Source organism: Oncorhynchus gorbuscha, linkage group LG06, assembly GCF_021184085.1.
Source record: "Oncorhynchus gorbuscha isolate QuinsamMale2020 ecotype Even-year linkage group LG06, OgorEven_v1.0, whole genome shotgun sequence".
NCBI classification, from domain to species: Eukaryota; Metazoa; Chordata; class Actinopteri; order Salmoniformes; family Salmonidae; genus Oncorhynchus; species Oncorhynchus gorbuscha.
Window position 1 is genome coordinate 19,383,529 of NC_060178.1, and position 19,104 is coordinate 19,402,632.

The window sequence follows — 19,104 nt, forward strand, 5'->3', positions numbered from 1 at the left end:
TCAATGTGCCTCATCGTGCAGTATGATGTCCCCTGTCCACAATGCTGTACACTATCAAAGGTAATGGTTACAACCTTTACAACCCCCCTACACGCTGATGCCAAACGTAACGACACTACCCAAAGCTCCAGTGCCACTCCCCTACTTTCCACCCCATTCCTCAAACCCTGTGTATAAATAATACAAAAATACTTAAGGGACTAACAAAATGTCACTTATATTTTTATTAAAGATTGAATGTTAACGTTTCCTAAAGTGTAAAGCCTTATGGGAAGTGAACACACTGTCATATACAACCAAAGGTCATTTACAAAAGAGAAATTCCAGCAAAGCAGAACAATGCACTTGCCACTTTTAGTACATTTTCCAGATGGCTTGTATATGTTTTCCCTGACAGTACATTTGACTTAGAAAGCAGAGAGAACACAAGGGAGTTGCAGCAACATGAAGGGCAGACACTAAGGAGGATTACAGGAGATGGATCCTCTCTAGGGAAGAATACTAACGTCCGTTTAAGTCAAATCTTCACTTAGTCTCTCATCGACATCAATGCATGACAAAGTAAAAAATTGATTTACATACAATTTAGAATTTGACCCTAAAATGACTCCTTCGTGGTTTAATGAGTAAACAATGCAGGAATGCAAAACCAACTCTGTCTATAGACAGCCATTTAAACAGAATGTTATAAAAGCCCTTGAGGGAAAAGGAGGGAACTGAATTACATTCTGACCACACTGCTCATGTCACACCTTAAAGTTGGTTGTCCACCGCCATATAAAGGCCAAAGAAGAAGAAGCCTGAAGGAGGAGAGATTACTAGAAACAAACTCGGTTTCCCATTTTATCTGTGGATTCATTGTCAGAGGAGAGGACCTTGTGCATTTCAGGTCAAATAACAACAATGTTTATATCCCCGGACAAATTAGCTAGCAACAACAAGCTATCTAGCTAAATTGCCATAAATGTTTAATGCTTTTCAACCTGTCCAAGTTAATACGGTTGGTTCAGAGTTTGTTTTGATATTTCAACCTGCATGCCCTGATCAAGTCTGGTGTGGGTGGTCAAAATCAACATGCGTGCAAGTGGTCTGGTCGGTATGTATGGCCTTACAAATATGACCAGCTAAGAAAAACACCTATTCAGACAAAACTCTGTAAAAGCTGTTTTAAAGTTGCCAATCATCTCGGCATGCAAGCAAACACCTTGGTCAACACTGAATGACCTCGCGGTCAACGCAAAGTCGAGCTTTGACCTATTGTCTTTATTATGCCACATTACAAAAACATCTTACATTCAGAAACCGCACATACATGACGTTTAGTATTGCAGGTTAACCAGGGCTAAGAGAATATACACGCAGGAATGCAATTCTCGATCGAAAATGCAATGCATCAGCGATTTCCCCTTTGCCATTGGTGTTTTGTTTCGATTTTCAGATTCTATGAAGCCAATAGAATTAAGGGCTTGATTCTATCAGATCTGTGCTAGCCGTCCTCCGTTGTCCTCCGCAGTTGTTTTGACTGTGTCGGAGGTGGAAATGCATTACAGCTGACATATCCACAAGCGGCTCCTTACATTACCTTATCGCGGACACTGCCATGGAATGCAACGAAGTAAACACCCAACTTTATATCTGACAAATCCCATGCAGCCGCGTTACAAGTTATCGAACATGCTATGTGGATGTCGGCCAACATGGGTTGACACGCAATCCGATTGGCCTAAAACCCTTTCCGTTTCATTACTTTAGAATGCTGCCAGACAACATCTGAAGTTAGTGCATTCTACTACAGACATCAAGCCTTTGATTAAATAGAAACCTTGGAAGTGCAATAGTGTCCTATAGGAATGATAGATGTATATTAAGTGCTGCTGAAAAGTAAGATGTCATGGCCATCCATCTCTACACAATACTTCTACTGCAGCACAGACACAATGGTACCACTAAATTCAAAGTTATGAAATGTAAGTGTCTAAATGTTGGACGTCCCGGTTTAAACTGACAGGGTGGCTGAGGATATTCATTCCACCAGTGAAAAGGAGTGAAATAATGTAAATAGTAAACCTAAACATTGTCCCTTTGTATAAGTACCTGTACGTAACTCTTGTGGTCATAAGGGATACACCATATAGACCCAGGGGTTTTTCCTGGTCAAGTGGTCAACAGTTCGTACCAGATTAGAGTCAGAGGTAGCGCTCATGAGAACACCGAAACCCCACGTGAGGAGGTGTTTGTTGGGGGAACCTCAGACCCTCCCCTGGGCCTGGCTAGGCCTCAGACTCCTCCTCATCCGGTGCGCCTCCGTTAGCCGTGTTGCCTGTCTCGTTGTCCAGCAGGAGGAACTTGCCCTCGTTGGTCAGAGGCATGTTCTTCATCAGCTGGACTAGAGCCTCTGGGTCCTTCACACACACACACACACGCACACGCACACACACACACACACACACACACACACACACACACACACACACACACACACACACACACACACACACACACACACACACACACACACACACACACACACACACACACTGGGTTAGATTGAGAATGAATAAATTGAGATTGATTTAAAAACATACCTTCTTTGCCTCCATAATATCCTTCCCCAAGCTTATTGTGTAACATATCTGTGAATGAAGATATGACACAAATTACATTGTGAAACAGATGAACCCATGACAAGTAAAAGACAAGTGAATTCACTGACTGAAGGCTCTGTGCCATAGTGAGTCCAGCACATTAATGTGTTTAAGATGTCTTACCTTCTCCCCCTCTGTGTTGCTCTCAAAGACAAACGCACTAAAGGAGGGCTCTCCCTCCTCGTCGTCCTCGCTCCAGTCTCGCCCCTCCACCACAAAGCCCATCAGCCTGCCATTCTCCTGGTGGGCCACAAACTGGGTCACCTCCTGTAGCTGGAACTGTGAGGGAGGAAGAGGAGAGAGAGAGCAGGACCAATAGTGATTCATTCATACTGAAACCTTAGTGCTATCATCAGGAGTGAAGCACTAGTGAACAGACAACATTACACTGATAACTACAGTATACTGCTGCGTTTACACAGGCAGCCCAATTCTGATATTTTTTTCCACTAATTGTTCTTTTGACCAATCACATCATATATTTTTCAGAGGTGATCTTATTGATCAAAAGGCCAGTTAGTGGAAAAAAAGATCAGAATTGGACTGCCTGTGTAAACGCACCCTACTAAGGTTACATTTTTCAGGCCCTTACACCGATTCTTGTGACTTGTGTCTGGGGGTCAATCAACCTGTGGTAAAGATAACAGGAAAGAGAGCACAATGAATCAACACAGCTGGCAGAAGCACAGTGGCAAGGTTCAAATCTGTAAGCACTTTCATAGGTCTGCTGACCGGTCTGCTGCTTGACCGGTTACTGTACCTGAGACAGCTGCTCGTGACCATGAGATGGGACTCTGTGGTTCTGAAGATGTTGTGGATGGCTCGAGCCGCCAGCACCTGTCTCATGGCCTCATAGATCACTTCCTGGGTTTGTCCCGAACGCACCGCCATGGAGCCCAGGAACCGCACTGCAAACACCTGCTGCAGCAGGGAGTCTACACACACACACACACGCAGACAGGCACACACATCAGGAGACAGAGAGGATCAGGGGATATGTAGTCCATAAAGAGTACAGTACCAATGAAAACTGGAATGGAGACACTCCTACCGTCGCTTTCAGGGGAGCAGTCATCGTCTGTTTCTCCGAAAGGGTTTGTACGCCTGTCAGCGAAGAAACACACACAATTAAACCCAGTTGAGCTATTATTGTACAAATCAGTGTACAAGTCAGCGTACAGGAACTGGTTCTGACACGCCAGCCCGATCTTACCTCCCTCCAGCCCTGTTCTGGTCCTGGAACTCCGAGGCAGGCAACATGATGTCAAACTGGATGGGTGTCCCGGGAACTATCAGGTCCTCTGGCTCAGGAGCACTAGAGGTCTTCTGGGACGCACCGCTAGAGGACTGCATCCCACCTGGCTTAGCCCTGCAGAAAGAGGGAGGGAAATTAAGAGAGAGGAAGAGTGAGTGTGAGTGTACTATCAGAATTCCTGAAATAACACATGCATATATTCTTTATTTTCCTCTTGGGGAAATCCAGGAAAAGCAAGGTGTTTCCTCTGCATGATTGAGGCTAACCTGTCTGGGTTGGGCGAGCCCTCCCCTCTCTTCTCAAAGCTGGTGATGGGAGTGACCGCCTGAATGGCTGTCTGGTTCAGTCTGATGGCCACTGCCTAAAGAGGGGAACAGGGTGCAGTTTCTGTCATTACACTATAATAATGATGAAAGTCCTAAATGTATGCTCTGTGACTAACACATGGTGCCACAAGAGGGCATAGTTTGGTTAATTATACTGGGAACATTATTTAGTTTGAGGCAGGTATAGAAGTAGTCTGGGATCAAACCAACCTTCTTTACTGTCATCAATAGATTATTATAAGACCTACATAATACATAACAGGCTATGTACACCATATAGGCCTATGAAAAGTATCAATTGGAAGCAGTACTTGACCTTACACTAACCCATCAGTTGTTTGCATCTTGCCAGAGTTGCTTCCTGGTTTGTTTGGAATAAACAAATTACCCACGGGCACTAGGGAGCCATGAGGTCAGAGACGAAGTAACAGAACATACGATGCATTTGTTTATGTGTACAAATGAAGGAAAAGCATACTTCTGAACATGCAGAACCCGCTGGTGCACACACACATATGCACCCACAAGCATGCATACACACACAGTATAGATAGAGCCTCTTAGTCTTGTTATGTGCATAGAGAATGGGTTTAAGTTCAACTGGGTGGAAACAGCAGCCTCTGATAATCAGATGTAGGATCATCCAGATGTAGGATCTTCATTTGACCCAGTTTGCTACAACAGGAAAATAATCCTGACGCAACAGGAGATGTGGATTATAGTTCACGTATATTTTTGTACTGGTTGGTACAGTTTTCTTTAGGGCAAATCAAGTCTGAAATTTCAAAGTGAAAATTGCAAACCTTTTAAAAACTGAAATACATTACAATTTGGCATGTCCTGCAATGCAGTAAAATACAAAGTAACAAACGCGTGATCAAATTAAGATCTTTCATCTGTAAAACACCATATCCCAGTTTAGAGATATCCTATGGGAGCACAATCATCTCTAAAACAATCAGTAAATCTGCTAAAAACTAGACCAGACCAGAGCATAATCATCCCCCTGCAAAGTCTCTAGGGCTATACTGGACTCTGGAAACATCCTGTCCTGTATCAGTCAATCACAGTGCCCTGCTGCTACACATATGGAATGGACTTGGTGTAAATAAAAATAAATAAAAAACATGTCTGTCTTTGCCTTATCACACACACAACAAAATATTGATTTATTCATTGTGACTTCTTTCAAGTGCTATGAAATACTACTGATGTACTACTTACAGTGCCTTGCGAAAGTATTCGGCCCCCTTGAACTTTGCGACCTTTTGCCACATTTCAGGCTTCAAACATAAAGATATAAAACTGTATTTTTTTGTGAAGAATCAACAACAAGTGGGACACAATCATGAAGTGGAACGACATTTATTGGATATTTTAAACTTTTTGAACAAATCAAAAACTGAAAAATTGGGCGTGCAAAATTATTCAGTCCCTTTACTTTCAGTGCAACAAACTCTCCCCAGAAGTTCAGTGAGGATCTCTGAATGATCCAATGTTGACCTAAATGACTAATGATGATAAATACAATCCACCTGTGTGTAATCAAGTCTCCGTATAAATGCACCTGCATTGTGATAGTCTCAGAGGTCTGTTAAAAGGGCAGAGAGCATCATGAAGAACAAGGAACACACCAGGCAGGTCCGAGATACTGTTATGAAGAAGTTTAAAGCCGAATTTGGATACAAAAAGATTTCCCAAGCTTTAAACATCCCAAGGAGCACTGTGCAAGCGATAATATTGAAATGGAAGGAGTATCAGACCACTGCAAATCTACCAAGACCTGGCCGTCCCTCTAAACTTTCAGCTCTTACAAGGAGAAGACTGATCAGAGATGCAGCCAAGAGGCCCATGATCACTCTGGATGAACTGCAGAGATCTACAGCTGAGGTGGGAGACTCTGTCCATAGGACAACAATCAGTCGTATATTGCACAAATCTGGCCTTAATGGAAGAGTGGCAAGAAGAAAGACATTTCTTAAAGATATCCATCAAAAGTGTTGTTTAAAGTTTGCCACAAGCCACCTGGGAGACACACCAAACATGTGGAAGAAGGTGCTCTGGTCAGATGAAACCAAAATGGAACTTTTTGGCAACAATGTAAAACGTTATGTTTGGCGTAAAAGCAACACAGCTCATCACCCTGAACACACCATCCCCACTGTCAAACATGGTGGTGGCAGCACCATGGTTTGGGCCTGCTTTTCTTCAGCAGGGACAGGGAAGATGGTTAAAATTGATGGGAAGATGGATGGAGCCAAATACAGGACCATTCTGGAAGAAAACCTGATGGAGTCTGCAAAAGACCTGAGACTGGGACGGAGATTTGTCTTCCAACAAGACAATGATCCAAAACATAAAGCAAAATCTACAATGGAATGGTTCAAAAATAAACATATCCAGGTGTTAGAATGGCCAAGTCAAAGTCCAGACCTGAATCCAATCGAGAATCTGTGGAAAGAACTGAAAACTGCTGTTCACAAATGCTCTCCATCCAACCTCACTGAGCTCGAGCTGTTTTGCAAGGAGGAATGGGAAAAAATGTCAGTCTCTCGATGTGCAAAACTGATAGAGACATACCCCAAGCGACTTACAGCTGTAATCGCAGCAAAAGGTGGCGCTACAAAGTATTAACTTAAGGGGGCTGAAAAATTTTGCACGCCCAATTTTTCAGTTTTTGATTTGTTAAAAAGGTTTGAAATATCCAATAAATGTTGTTCCACTTCATGATTGTGTCCCACTTGTTGTTGATTCTTCACAAAAAAATACAGTTTTATATCTTTATGTTTGAAGCCTGAAATGTGGCAAAAGGTCGCAAAGTTCAAGGGGGCCGAATACTTTCGCAAGGCACTGTATCTCACTGTATTGATTAGAGAGAGTATATATACTGTACCTCAGGGTTGTCAGTCAGGTAGATCTGTCGGGAGATATTGTTCAAAGTGCAAATCCACTGGAGATGAGAAACGGAGGAAAGTATTAGACTCACAGCCATTGCTCAACAAACATCAGCGATTTCAAATAGCTCCTCTAATGCAGGTTGCGACAGGCAGACAAGAAGAACTTTCATGGATGAAAACGTAACAATGTCTTTGAACACATGGATGAAAGAAACCTATGAAACAAACAGGTACAAAAGATTTGACTGGTATGATACATACTTCTTCATATTCCCTTTTGCTCTCTGCTTGTAAAATCATTGACCTGCAAAATCCCAATAACAAAATTAAAACACAACACTGTTTGTAGGCTCATAAGAAGTCTTCCTCACAAATCTGTGCGTGACCAGTGAGGGTCTTGGTGAGGAGGAAGTGTGAATACTTAGCGTACATACGTTTTACCATTGGGGGAGGTGATCTGAAAACAGTAGCGTCTGTCCTCGCACTCTACGGCCATGACAGAGCTGTTATCCAGGTCTAGCACCATGCCCCCTGCCACTGCCCCTCTCGGCTGGCACATGAGGTTCCCTCCTTGGGTAAAGAAATAAAGCCGGTCCCAGGCTGTGGTGACTAGGCCCGTCTTACTGTTGTGGAGCAGAAAAGGGTTGTGTTCATTACGGCACACCATAAAAAATAAATAAATAGGTCAAACTTCTGCAACGTAAAACGAAAACAATAATTCAGGTAGTCCTTTCCCCCCATTTGCTTCCATTTCGTTCCTAGTGAACGCCAGTTCACAGTGTTGGAGCAGCTGCCGTCTCCATGACTCAGCTATTAGAACTAAACATCTCAATCGGAAATCTAAAAGCAATCAGAAAGTGCTGACAGCTCAAATCGCAAAACTTTTTGTAGGACTCAGATCTGGCCATAAAAAAAAACAGAGAACTAATTATCTTTTGGCATAGCTGCGCTTGACAAGCATTTGAGACAGATGTGTCATTAAATAAAATGTCATTCTGCAGAACCTTTTATTTTGTGCTGCAGACATTTGTCAAAGACTGTATTTGACAGCTCTGACACTTTACTAAATCACAACGTCAGTTCTGCAATTCTACCTCAAGCCAAGTTTTTCTTCTTATATTTAGCTATAATCGTAGCTGACAGCCCACCTTGCCAGAGCTGACAAACAAATTGTATTCACTGAAGCACAAAGAGTGTCACTTTGAGACAACTTGTAATTGTAGTTTGACACATTCATTAATGTTTCCTTTGATACGGAATTAAAAACAAGACCTGCAGACAACAGTGACACAATTGTTCACAACATTTTCAGCTATAGCCTGAAAACGGTAAACAAGGAGAAGACACTGAACACTGACACACCAAGTTGAAAAAAAGGAGCCTTGAATGAAGGACTGAGTGAAATGAAATCACCCTTGAATGCAAGATATTGGAAGACTGAATTGAACTTAATCAAACAGAGCCTTACTTCCTGATGTTGAGGTAGCCTGCCTTCTGTATGAGAGTGCGGTTGACAGGGGCGGGGTCGCGGTCAGGCATGTAGACCGTGTCCTCCATGGAGAGCAGCTCTCTCTGGGTCATACGCATGGCCTCAGCCTCTGAGTCCAACTGAGCCTGGATATTTTGTGTCATGCTGGACACTGACCCCAGGAAGCTGTCCATTTTCTTTGAAACTAGATCTATGCCTTTCTTATAGAAGTTGATCTGAGAGGGACACAAAGAGAGAAGACATTCATTGCTTCTCCAGTTCTGACTTGCTGTAGGACCACAGCAGTGCGTGGTATCCTGGTTTATTGCGGTAGGAGTAAAGAGTGTGTTGATATTGGGTTAACGACTTTCAATGTGGATTTGGGTGTGTGTTGGTACCTGGGCCTGTGTGTAACCAAGCATGGGCTCCAGCATGGCCACTCTCTTGCGGTACTGCAGGGCGTTGAGGGCACAATAGTACTGCATGGATGCCTGGTGCTGCTTCCTCCTGGAGTAGGCCACCTCCCCCACCAATTCAGCTTTCACCTGCACCATAACACAGCAGTTAATCACACACACACACGTCATTTAGCAGACGCTCTTATCCGGTGCGACTTACAGGAGCGATTAGGGTTAAGTGCCTTGCTTAAGGGTACAGACAGATTGTGACCTTTCGGTTTCTGGCCCAACACTCTTAACCTCTAGGCTACCTGTCCACCCACATATACCCAGTTAATCAGAGGGAGCTAAGTAGAGCAACATGACCTCTCAACTAACATATGTCATGACCTCTCAACTAACATATGTCATGACCTCTCAACTATTATGAGGCAATGTTATCTATTGTACCAGTTTAACAGGTACTACCAGTGCGTTGTTGTACTGTTAAGAGGTTTGGCTAGTACACGTCTCATACAGTCCCCATCACTACCTTCTCATTCTCCTTCTTCTTGGGCAGTCTGCTGTACTTGACCATGGCAGCCTCATGCTCTGTAAGGGGGAAGGAGTGGATATGAGCTAAGACGATCAGCTACTGTGTTATACCAACTCCAAAACCATATTTGAGAAGAATTTGAGAAGCCCATACATACCATCAGAGGCGATACCAAATATTTCTCTCAATGTGCTTATCTCTGAGAAGTCAAATACAGATTCAGTGTCAAAAACCATGACAAATCACAAAACCAGAATCAATCACATACAGACTATATTCAAAATGAGTGAAAGCAACTGGCTGATGAGCAAGTGTTTGTGTATACCTGTAAGATCCTTCTCTCTGAACTGGATCATGGGAAAGATCATCCTGTCAGCCATCTGAGTGGCCAGCTCTGAGTGTAGTGTATTCAGCTGGTGAGGAGAGAGAACTAAATTACCCAGAGGCACCCTGAAAACAGCAGGGGTTGATTGATTGTGGTTCAAAAGGAAGTTGAAAAACAGTTCATTCAAATTATTGCTCATCACACAGCCAAAACCCCAATTGTGTAATTGAGAACCAGTCAAAACACATTTTCTTGGTCTGAAGAGGAATTTCATCCTGTAATTTCTTACCAATATAAAGCATATACCCTATCCTCGACTTGGGCTGGTTCATTTCACTATCAAGTCATATTCAAAAAAGCCAAATTCAGATAAGTGCTAAACCATCTACCAAGTAAACACACAGTGGTGTACAACACCTGCAGTAGTGTGAACCTACGGTCAGAGCAGGGTTAGGTGTAATCTGCAGGAAGATGGATGCATTCTTTAGGCCTGTGTAGTTAGGCCAGAAGGGCAAACAATGACTGCTCTAATGCCTCCCCAGCACAGGCTAGCCAGCCAGGCCCACAGACCCCCTATGACTCAATCCATCTGTCTAAAGAAACAGTTTTTTACATTTCAGCAGACACTCTTATCCAGAGCGATTTACAGGAGCAATTAGGGTTAAGTGACTTGTGCAAGGGCACACTGGCAGTTTCTTTACACATAGTCGGCTCAGGGATTCGACTTTTCAGTTACTGGCCCAACGCTCTTAACCACTAGACTACACCGCCACCTCCAGGAAAGCCAGAGCAATTCTCTACCTGGCTGTACCTCTACTGGTCTCTCTACCTCATCCTGGAGGCCATAGCCTCTACAGAGAGCTGCTCTAATGTTGAAACGTGTCAGTTGTAATGACAAGGGAAAGACTATGATTCAACTTCCAATGCATACAATTGTGACAGGGTGTTTGGGGAATATTCTTACCACCTCCATATATTCCATGACTGTTGCACACATCCACACACTGTCGTTGACACTCACTCTTCTCAGACCAGAAACTCCTATATGCACACAAACACTCCCTGTGTAAACAGCATGCTCACAAACACGCACAGATGCACTAGCCTCACCTCCCCCACAGTTGTTGCAAATTGCTGCAGTGTGCTGATCACCTCCTCGTCACCTTTACCAAGGGCAAAATTCTGAAGAAAACAATACGTGACTTAAAAATGTCATAAAACACTGAATTTAGCACATTCCAAATAAACATTGAGGCTATTATGTTAGAAATACTAAATTCCCATCAAACTGCTGGCATGCTGCTCTCTCCTGTAAAGGGACAATATGCTAACAAACCCAATGGTAGAAGTCTAATTTAGTTGTTAGATCCCCATTAGCTGTTGCTATTTCAGCAGCAGCTCTACCTGGGGTCCACACAAAATGTTAAAAAATGACATAATACAGAACATTAATAGACAAGAACTCAAAGGACAGAACTACATACAGTTAAAGAATTTCTGAAATAATGCTAGTTAACAGATATATCGCAATACACTGCAGTTATGTACATGATCGTTGTCCAATATTCTCAATGAGACATACTTGCTTCTCATACTCCAGTAGCTGTCTGGACAGCTGTTCTGTAGCCAATCCCATCTCACTCTGGAGAACACAGGAAGTGATGTCATTAGCAGTTTATCCTCTGGATGAACCGTCTTACACGAAACCAACTCTCAGAAACTGCACACATGCACACTAAGCTATTGTATCCTCACATAAAGAATCAATGACTTCAAATTGGATTGGACTAGGCTTGGGCGGTATACCATATAAACCGTATGCTGGGGTACATGGAAATAGCCATGGGATGGCTTTTCCAATACCGTCAATACCGTAGAAACCATTTATTTGAGGTTTTTCAAAAATTTGTCATATTTGTAGGTATTTTTTCAAGTAAATACCTGCAGTCAACTTGTGCAATGTGTTAGATGAAGCTTACTTTCTTCCTCAGCACAGTTGAGCCAGTCACACTTTGTTTGTAAGTAGCACAACAGGAGAAAGTGGGAGCGGGTGAGTTCAGCTGTGTATTGATTGACAGCGGTCACGTTTTATTGGTAGTCTGTGTTTTTTTTTCTTCAATAGAGTGATCAGGGATGTGCAAATATAGTTTTCCTTCAAAGAAAATACATTAGTTCAACAGATTCGACAGACAAATATTTTTCATCAGATGACAACGCTATTTGGCTGGCAGCCACACAAGTAAATGCGCTTCCAATGAAAAAGCAAGGTATTTTTTGCAAAAACAATGCATGGCCATCATATTTCTAATGTTTAGGCCCATCATAGAAATAATGAAGTCAGCTACATTTCGTAATGTTTTGCCTAATGCTAATCTTGCATTTTAACTGAGAAAAAATAGGCTGGCTACACCAAGAAAAGTACTGTAGAAAAGAAGCTACACATCAGTTGGGAGCGCTGACTGTTGGTAATAATGCCTGTTCGTGAATTCTCATACGAGTTAAGAAGTGCAACTGAAGCACAAAATTAGTCTGATGCCAAGCAGAAATTACAATAAGAAGCATTTTAGATAAGAGATTACAAAATGCAGGAAGATATTTCTTATCCGTTGTATTATTGTTTTCTGCTTGAAAAACTCAGAATTATGCATTAACATGGCTGCTAGTTTACATTTACATTTTACATTTAAGTCATTTAGCAGACGCTCTTATCCAGAGCGACTTACAAATTAACTTGCTATCTAAGTAAGTGGCTGAAATAATAAGGTGACGGGCATCATATGGTGTTTGAGAAGTCAAAGCCCTTTGGATGAGTTCTGTACAGCTGCCACTGCTATCTTGAATCTTGAATTCCTTGTTTTTTTTCTGCTCTCACCTGTCTTCTCCTCCCCCATCTTCTCTGAGCAGAGCAGGCAGGCCCGTTGCCCTAGCGACTCCAGACTCCACACAGACACAGTGTGAACACACGCTGCTCCAGAGCTAGTACTGAATGAGTCAAAACTTTGTTCATTTGCACAATGTCTCTCGTTCACATTCACTTGAAAATGTACAAACTCACCAAAAATGACATTCGGTAGCTCCTACCAATATATGTATAGCTTTATGAGCTGGATTGCCCACCTTCGCAATTTGATTAATTTCATTTGGGATCATTAGCATATATTAGTGAGCAGCCTCCATGGAAATGATCTATTACTTGTGCTAATTTTGTTATCATCCTGGTAATAAACGCCCAACGCACTATTTTGGCTCCCCCTTGTGTACTAAGCCTGTAATACTGTAAATTCCAGGGTGAGAGAAGGATGGGTATGACAATATGAAAATGTGGATACCGCCCAACCCTAGATTACATGTGTGTGCATGCGTGTGTGTTACCTGGGCTCCATACACCCTCTGCATGGACTGAAGCAGCTGGTTGGTGTAGTCTGTGAGAGTCCCTGCATCTTCCTCAAACACACTGAGCAAGGAGCGAGTCTGTAGAGAAGAGAAGGACACACAGAAACCTATGACAAATGGCAGACAGACAGGCAGGCAATGGAATAAACAGACAGGCAGGCAGAAGGGAAGCAGCCAGCCAGGGAGGCAGCCAGCCAGACAGCCAGCCAGACACTAGCCAGACACTAGACAGATTGAAAAATGCTGACATAGAACAAATGAGGGATAAGCTTGTAAGACCTTCAGCCTGTAATTGTCTGGATACTGGCGCAGTGTGGTAAGCTGGTATGGGTGTGGCAAAGAGGCACACACCTTTATTTAATGATTTATACTGCTGAAGTCTGACGTTTACGTACACTTAGGTTGGAGTCATTAAAACTTGTTTTTCAACCACTCCACAAACATCTTGCTAACAAACTATAGTTTTGGCAAGTCCGTTAGGACATCTCCCTTGTGAATAACACAAGTCATTTTTCCATCAATTGTTACAGACAGATTATTTCACTTATAATTCACTGTATCACAATTCTAGTGGGTCCGAAGTTTCCATACACTAAGTTGACTGTGCCTTTAAACAGCTTGGAAAAATCCAGAAAATAATGTCATGGCTTTAGAAGCTTCTGATAGACTAATTGACATCATTTGAGTCAATTGGAGGTGTACATGTGGATGTATTTCAAGGCCTACCTTCAAACTCAGTGCCTCATGGGAAAATCTAAAGAAATCAGTCAAGATCTCAGAATAAAATGAGAGACCTCCACAAGTCTGGTTTATCCTTGGGAGCAATTTCCAAACGCCTGAAGGTACCACGTTCATCTATACAAACAATAGTACGCAAGTCTAAACACCATGGAACCACGCAGCCATCATCCCGCTCAGGAAGGAGATGAGTTCGGTCTCCTTCTCTAGAGAAGAACGTACATTGGTGCGAAAAGTGCAAATCATGCCCAGAACAACAGCAAAGGACCTTGTGAAGATGCTGGAGGAAACAGGTACAAAAGTATCTATATCCACAGTAAAACGAGTCCTATATCGACATAACCTGAAAGGCCCTTCAGCAAGGGAAAAGCCACTGCTCCAAAACCGCCATAAAAAAGCCAGACTATGGTTTGCAACTGCACATGGGGACAAAGATCACACTTTTTGGAGAAATGTCCTCTGGTCTGATGAAACAAAAATACAACTGATTGGCCATAATGACCATCGTTATGTTTGGAGGAAAAAGGGGGAGGCTTGCAAGCCGAAGACCACCATCCCAACCGTGAAGCACAGGGGTGGCAGCATCATGTTGTGGGGGTGCCTTGCTGCAGGAGGGACTGATGCACTTCACAAAATAGATGGCATCATGAGGTAGGAAAATGATGTGGATATATTGAAGCAACATCTCAAGACATCAGTCAGGAAGTTAAAGCTGGGTCGGACAATGACCCCAAGCATACTTCCAAAGTTGTGGCAAAATGGTTTAGGTATAACAAAGTCAAGGTATTGGAGTGGCCATCACAAAGCCCTGACCTCAATCGTACAGAAAAGTTGTGGGCAGAACTGAAAAGGCATGTGCAAGCAAGGAGGCCTACAAACCTGACTCAGTTTCACCAGCTCTGTCAGGAGGAATGGGCCAAAAATGCACCCAACTTATTGTGGAAGGCTACCAGAAACGTTTGACCCTAGTTAAACAATTTAAAGGCAATGCTACCAAATAGTGAGTGTATGTAAACTTCTGACCCACTGGGAATGTGATGAAATAAATCAAATATGAAATAAATAATTGATTCTAATATTATTCTGACATTTCACATTCTTAAAATAAAGTGGTGATCCTAACTGACCTAAAACAGGGAATTATTACTAGGATTAAATGTCAGGAATTGTGAAAAATTGAGTTTAAATGTATTTGGCTAGGTGTATGTAAACTTCCGACTTTAACTGTATTTACATACCATTTGTAGGCCTAGCCCCTTTATTCATAAATATGCTGATTTGGAATGTGACTTTCTCGTCCCTAACTCACTCAAATTGATTCCATGATTTGAATAGGAAGAACTATTCTGAAATATGCAGAGCAAGACACAAGCCGCAGGCATACAGTACCAGTCAAACAAATCTAAATATATTTTATACTGTATTTCAGATTATTCAAAGTAGCCACCCTTTGCCTTGATTTTCTACATTGTAGAATAATAGTGAAGATATCAACACTATGAAATAACACACATGGAATCATTTATTAAACAAAAAAGTGTTTAAAAAAAATCTAAATATATTTTATATTTCAGATTCTTCAAAGTAGCCACCCTTTTCCTTGATGACAGCTTTGCACTCTCTTGGCATTCTCTCAACCAGCTTTATGAGGTAGTCATCTGGAATGCATTTCAATGAACAGGTGTGCCTTATTAAAACGTTAATTTGTGGAATTTCTTTCCTTAATGCGTTTGAGCCAATCAGTTGTGTTGTGACAAGGTTTTTATTTAACCGTTATTTAAGGTAGGGTGGTATACAGAAGATAGCCGTATTTGGTAAAAGACCAAGTCCATATTATGGCAAGAACAGCTAAAATAAGCAAAGAGAAACAACAGTCCATCATTACTTTAAGACATGAAGGTCAGTCAATCCGGAAAATGTCAAGACCTTTGAAATAATCTTCAAGTGCAGTCGCAAAAACCATCAAGGGCTATGATGAGGACCACCACAGGAAAGGAAGACCCAGAGTTACCTCTGCTGCAGAGGATAAGTTCATTACAGTTAACTGCACCTCAGATTGCAGCTCAAATAAATACTTCAGAGTTCAAGTAACAGACCCATCTCAAAGTCAACTGTTTAGAGGAGGTTGCGTGAATCAGGCCTTCAAAGTCAAATTTCTGCAAAGAAACCACTACTAAAGGACACCAATAATAATAAGAGACTTGCTTGGGCCAAGAAACATGAGCAATGCACAATTCAAGGCACGCTTAACCAGCATGGCTTCCACAGCATTCTGCAGCGATACGCCATCCCATCTGGTTTGGTTTAGTGGGACTATCATTTGTTTTTCAACAGGACAATGACCCAACACACCTCCAATAAGGAGAGTGATGAAATGATGCATCAGATGACTTGGCCTCCACAATCACCAGACCTCAACCCAATTGTTTGGGATGAGATAGTTTGGGATGAGTTGGACCGCAGAGTGAAGGAAAAGTTGCCAACAAGTGTTAAACATATGTGGGAGCTCCTTCAAGGATGTTGGAAAAACATTCCAGGTGAAGATGGTTGAGAGAATGCCAAGAGTGTCATCAAAGCAGACAGTGGCTAAAAATACTCAAATCTCAAAATATATTTTGACCTGCTTTACTATTTCTGGGTTACTACATGAATCCATGTGTTATGTCATAGTTTCCATGTCTTCACTATTATTCTACAATGCAGAAAATAGTACAAATAAAGGAAAACCTTTGAATGAGTAGGTGTCCAAAATTTTGACTGGTACTATATGTTGAACTTAAACTCAAAGGACCCAGTTGTAAGCTACATGCATATTTAACATACAACATCATTTAAGTGCATGTAATATGCTTGAGTTTTCTGACACAGCCTATTATAGCAGAAGTGCCAGTGAAGCCTAGCCTAAAGAAATGTAGCCTACATTTGGTTGTATCTGCAAGTGGAAAATATCAAGAAGACTCTTTGCCTAACTGTTATTAAGTAGTATTAGAATACGTGTAATTAAGACAGTGTTATAACGTTTGATTAAGAGTTTGATTAGTAACAGTCGGCTACAAATATTAACTGAATTACATTCCCACACCACCAAAGCTATTGGGGACAATTAGGTTTAGTCAGTGCCTCAAATCATGACTGAAATATACTTCAGATTGCAGTCCCATAGCTGGGAAGTTTAGGCTATAGACCAATTCCAATGGACTCCCATACTCAGAAACCCTTACAACCCGTAAAATAGGCCGAGGCCCCAACTCCGGTGCTTTTTTAAAACAACATATATGAACACATTCCCGTCAAACAAATCATCCATGTAATTCGCAAAACATAATGATCTACACCACAGAAGACTGTGACTGTCGCAATAAACAACCAGCCGTTGTTCTGATGCGCACTGTTTTATTAACTGCCAACTACAGGCCGGGCGATGCGCAACTCATCACGTCACTGCTCACACCAGAAAGGGAAAGGCATTCTCGAATCTCGAGCAATATGCAAATTATACGCGACATTTGTTTCTGATAGGAATTAGGTACGACTTGTGACACATTGTATCAACTTTGTATCGGATACATAGCCAATGCGCGAGTGTGCAACTGCGGAATAGTGTGCATTTCCAAAACAATGAGCCAATTCAAAGCTGTCATCGTCGAGTTGAGTAAATAGCCTACAACAGTGGAGCTGGTTTAGCCAATTTCACATCTCCTACAAGACCTTTCCTCTCAAAAACGGCACATAACATAAACATAGTATCGACCCACCTGAGGACTGTCCTGCAAAGCCTCTTCTAAAAGCAACGTGTGGACGGCTGGCATCTTGTTCACAGCGAAGAGAACGGACTTGAATTATTTAGCGCGTGGACTCTCTTTCCCAGAGAGCTTTGTCTGCGGATGTGGGTGACACGTGTCATTTGCAGGCATTCCTTGGCCAGCCAGTCTTAGAGCAGCCAGTGACCAGTCGAGCAAGGGTTCTGCCCTGACCACTGACACAATTTAGAATCAGACACGCTTACATACAAGTTACAAGAATATTCTTGTCCTGAAAACGAGCTGTCTTTGAATGTTGAACTCCTGTTGTATTCGCTGTTATAGGCTTTCTCTGTAGCCTGTAGGCTCACTGGCAATGGGATGAGAAACAAGACAACAGTGTCCCCCACTGGATGCATGGGTAATTACATTTACTGTAATCTATTAGTGCCAATCAAATCATAAAACGTACCTGAATATGACCTCATTTTGAGGGACTATTCAGTTTAAAGGGAACGTTAGGGGATTCAGTTGTATGCAACTATATCCCAACACTTGCGTTGAACTCTGTTCAGTGGCTTATGAAACGAACACCAAAAACAAAAAAGAATATTGAGCGAAGAGTACATGTTGAGATGAAAAGAGGTCATGGCTCCTGAAATTGAAAACCTGTGAAGTAATCTAGCTCTGTAATCATCCTTGTAGTCTATTTATAATATTTCACAAAGGTGAGGATTGACACGAGCTGTTCAAATCAAGTCAAATCAAATTGTATTTGTGACATTTGCCGAATACAACAGGTATTCGGTATACAGTGAAATGCTTACTTACAAGTCCTTAACCAACAATGCAGTTTCAAGAAAAACAAGTGTTAAGAAAGTATTTACTAAAATAAACTGAAGCAAAAAAATGAATAAATAAAAAATAATTAAAGAGCAACAATAAAAAACAGTAGCGAGGCTGCAGAGTCAATGTGCGGGGGCACAGGTTAGTCAAGGTAATTAAGGGTAATATGTACATGTAGGTAAAGGCAAAGTAACCTTGCACACATGATAAACAGAGAGTAGCAGCAGCGTAAAAATGGGTGGGGGGGGGGGTCAATGCAACAGTCCGGGTAGCCATTTTATTAGCTGTTCAGGAGTATTGTGGCTTGGAGTAGAGGCTGTTAAGGAACCTTTTGGACCTAGACTTGGCGCTCCAGTACTGCTTGCTGGAGAACAGTCTATGACTAGGGTGGCTGGAGTCTTTGGTAATTTTAGGGCCATCCTCTGACACCAACTGGTATAGAGGTCCTGGATGGCAGGAAGCTTGGCCCCAGTGATGTACTGGGGGGATGCAACCAGTCAGGATGCTCTTGATGGTGCAGCTGTAGAACTTTTTGAGG

The 19,104-nt window shown here is 42.1% G+C and overlaps 1 protein-coding gene across 1 annotated transcript; it reads right to left on the reverse strand.

Annotated features, from left to right (window-relative positions):
- Positions 1-209: 209 nt before the first annotated feature.
- On the reverse strand, positions 210-18,041 carry LOC124037650 (DCC-interacting protein 13-beta-like). The gene is made up of 20 exons (XM_046352577.1): positions 17,736-18,041; positions 13,222-13,320; positions 11,432-11,491; positions 10,960-11,031; positions 9,850-9,937; positions 9,682-9,723; positions 9,522-9,580; positions 8,990-9,136; positions 8,592-8,827; positions 7,558-7,746; positions 7,385-7,427; positions 7,120-7,176; positions 4,167-4,261; positions 3,859-4,014; positions 3,697-3,749; positions 3,406-3,580; positions 3,238-3,274; positions 2,769-2,924; positions 2,586-2,633; positions 210-2,402 (listed from the first exon to the last, which is right to left on the reverse strand). Exons 1-20 carry the CDS (start codon positions 17,787-17,789, stop codon positions 2,271-2,273), a joined length of 1,998 nt encoding a protein of 665 aa, XP_046208533.1. The 5' UTR covers positions 17,790-18,041; the 3' UTR covers positions 210-2,270.
- Positions 18,042-19,104: the final 1,063 nt, after the last annotated feature.

What these genes read in the sequence shown, in the direction of transcription:
- LOC124037650 (XM_046352577.1), bottom strand. Translation starts at nt 17,789, where the DNA reads ATGCCAGCCGTCCACACGTTGCTTTTAGAAGAGGCTTTGCAGGACAGT. An exon ending in AGAGGGTGTATGGAGCCCAG is followed by an intron (nt 11,492 to 13,221) that starts GTAACACACACG and finishes TGTGTTCTCCAG; the next exon opens with AGTGAGATGGGATTGGCTAC. An exon ending in GGCTCGCCCAACCCAGACAG is followed by an intron (nt 4,015 to 4,166) that starts GTTAGCCTCAAT and finishes CTCTTTCTGCAG; the next exon opens with GGCTAAGCCAGGTGGGATGC.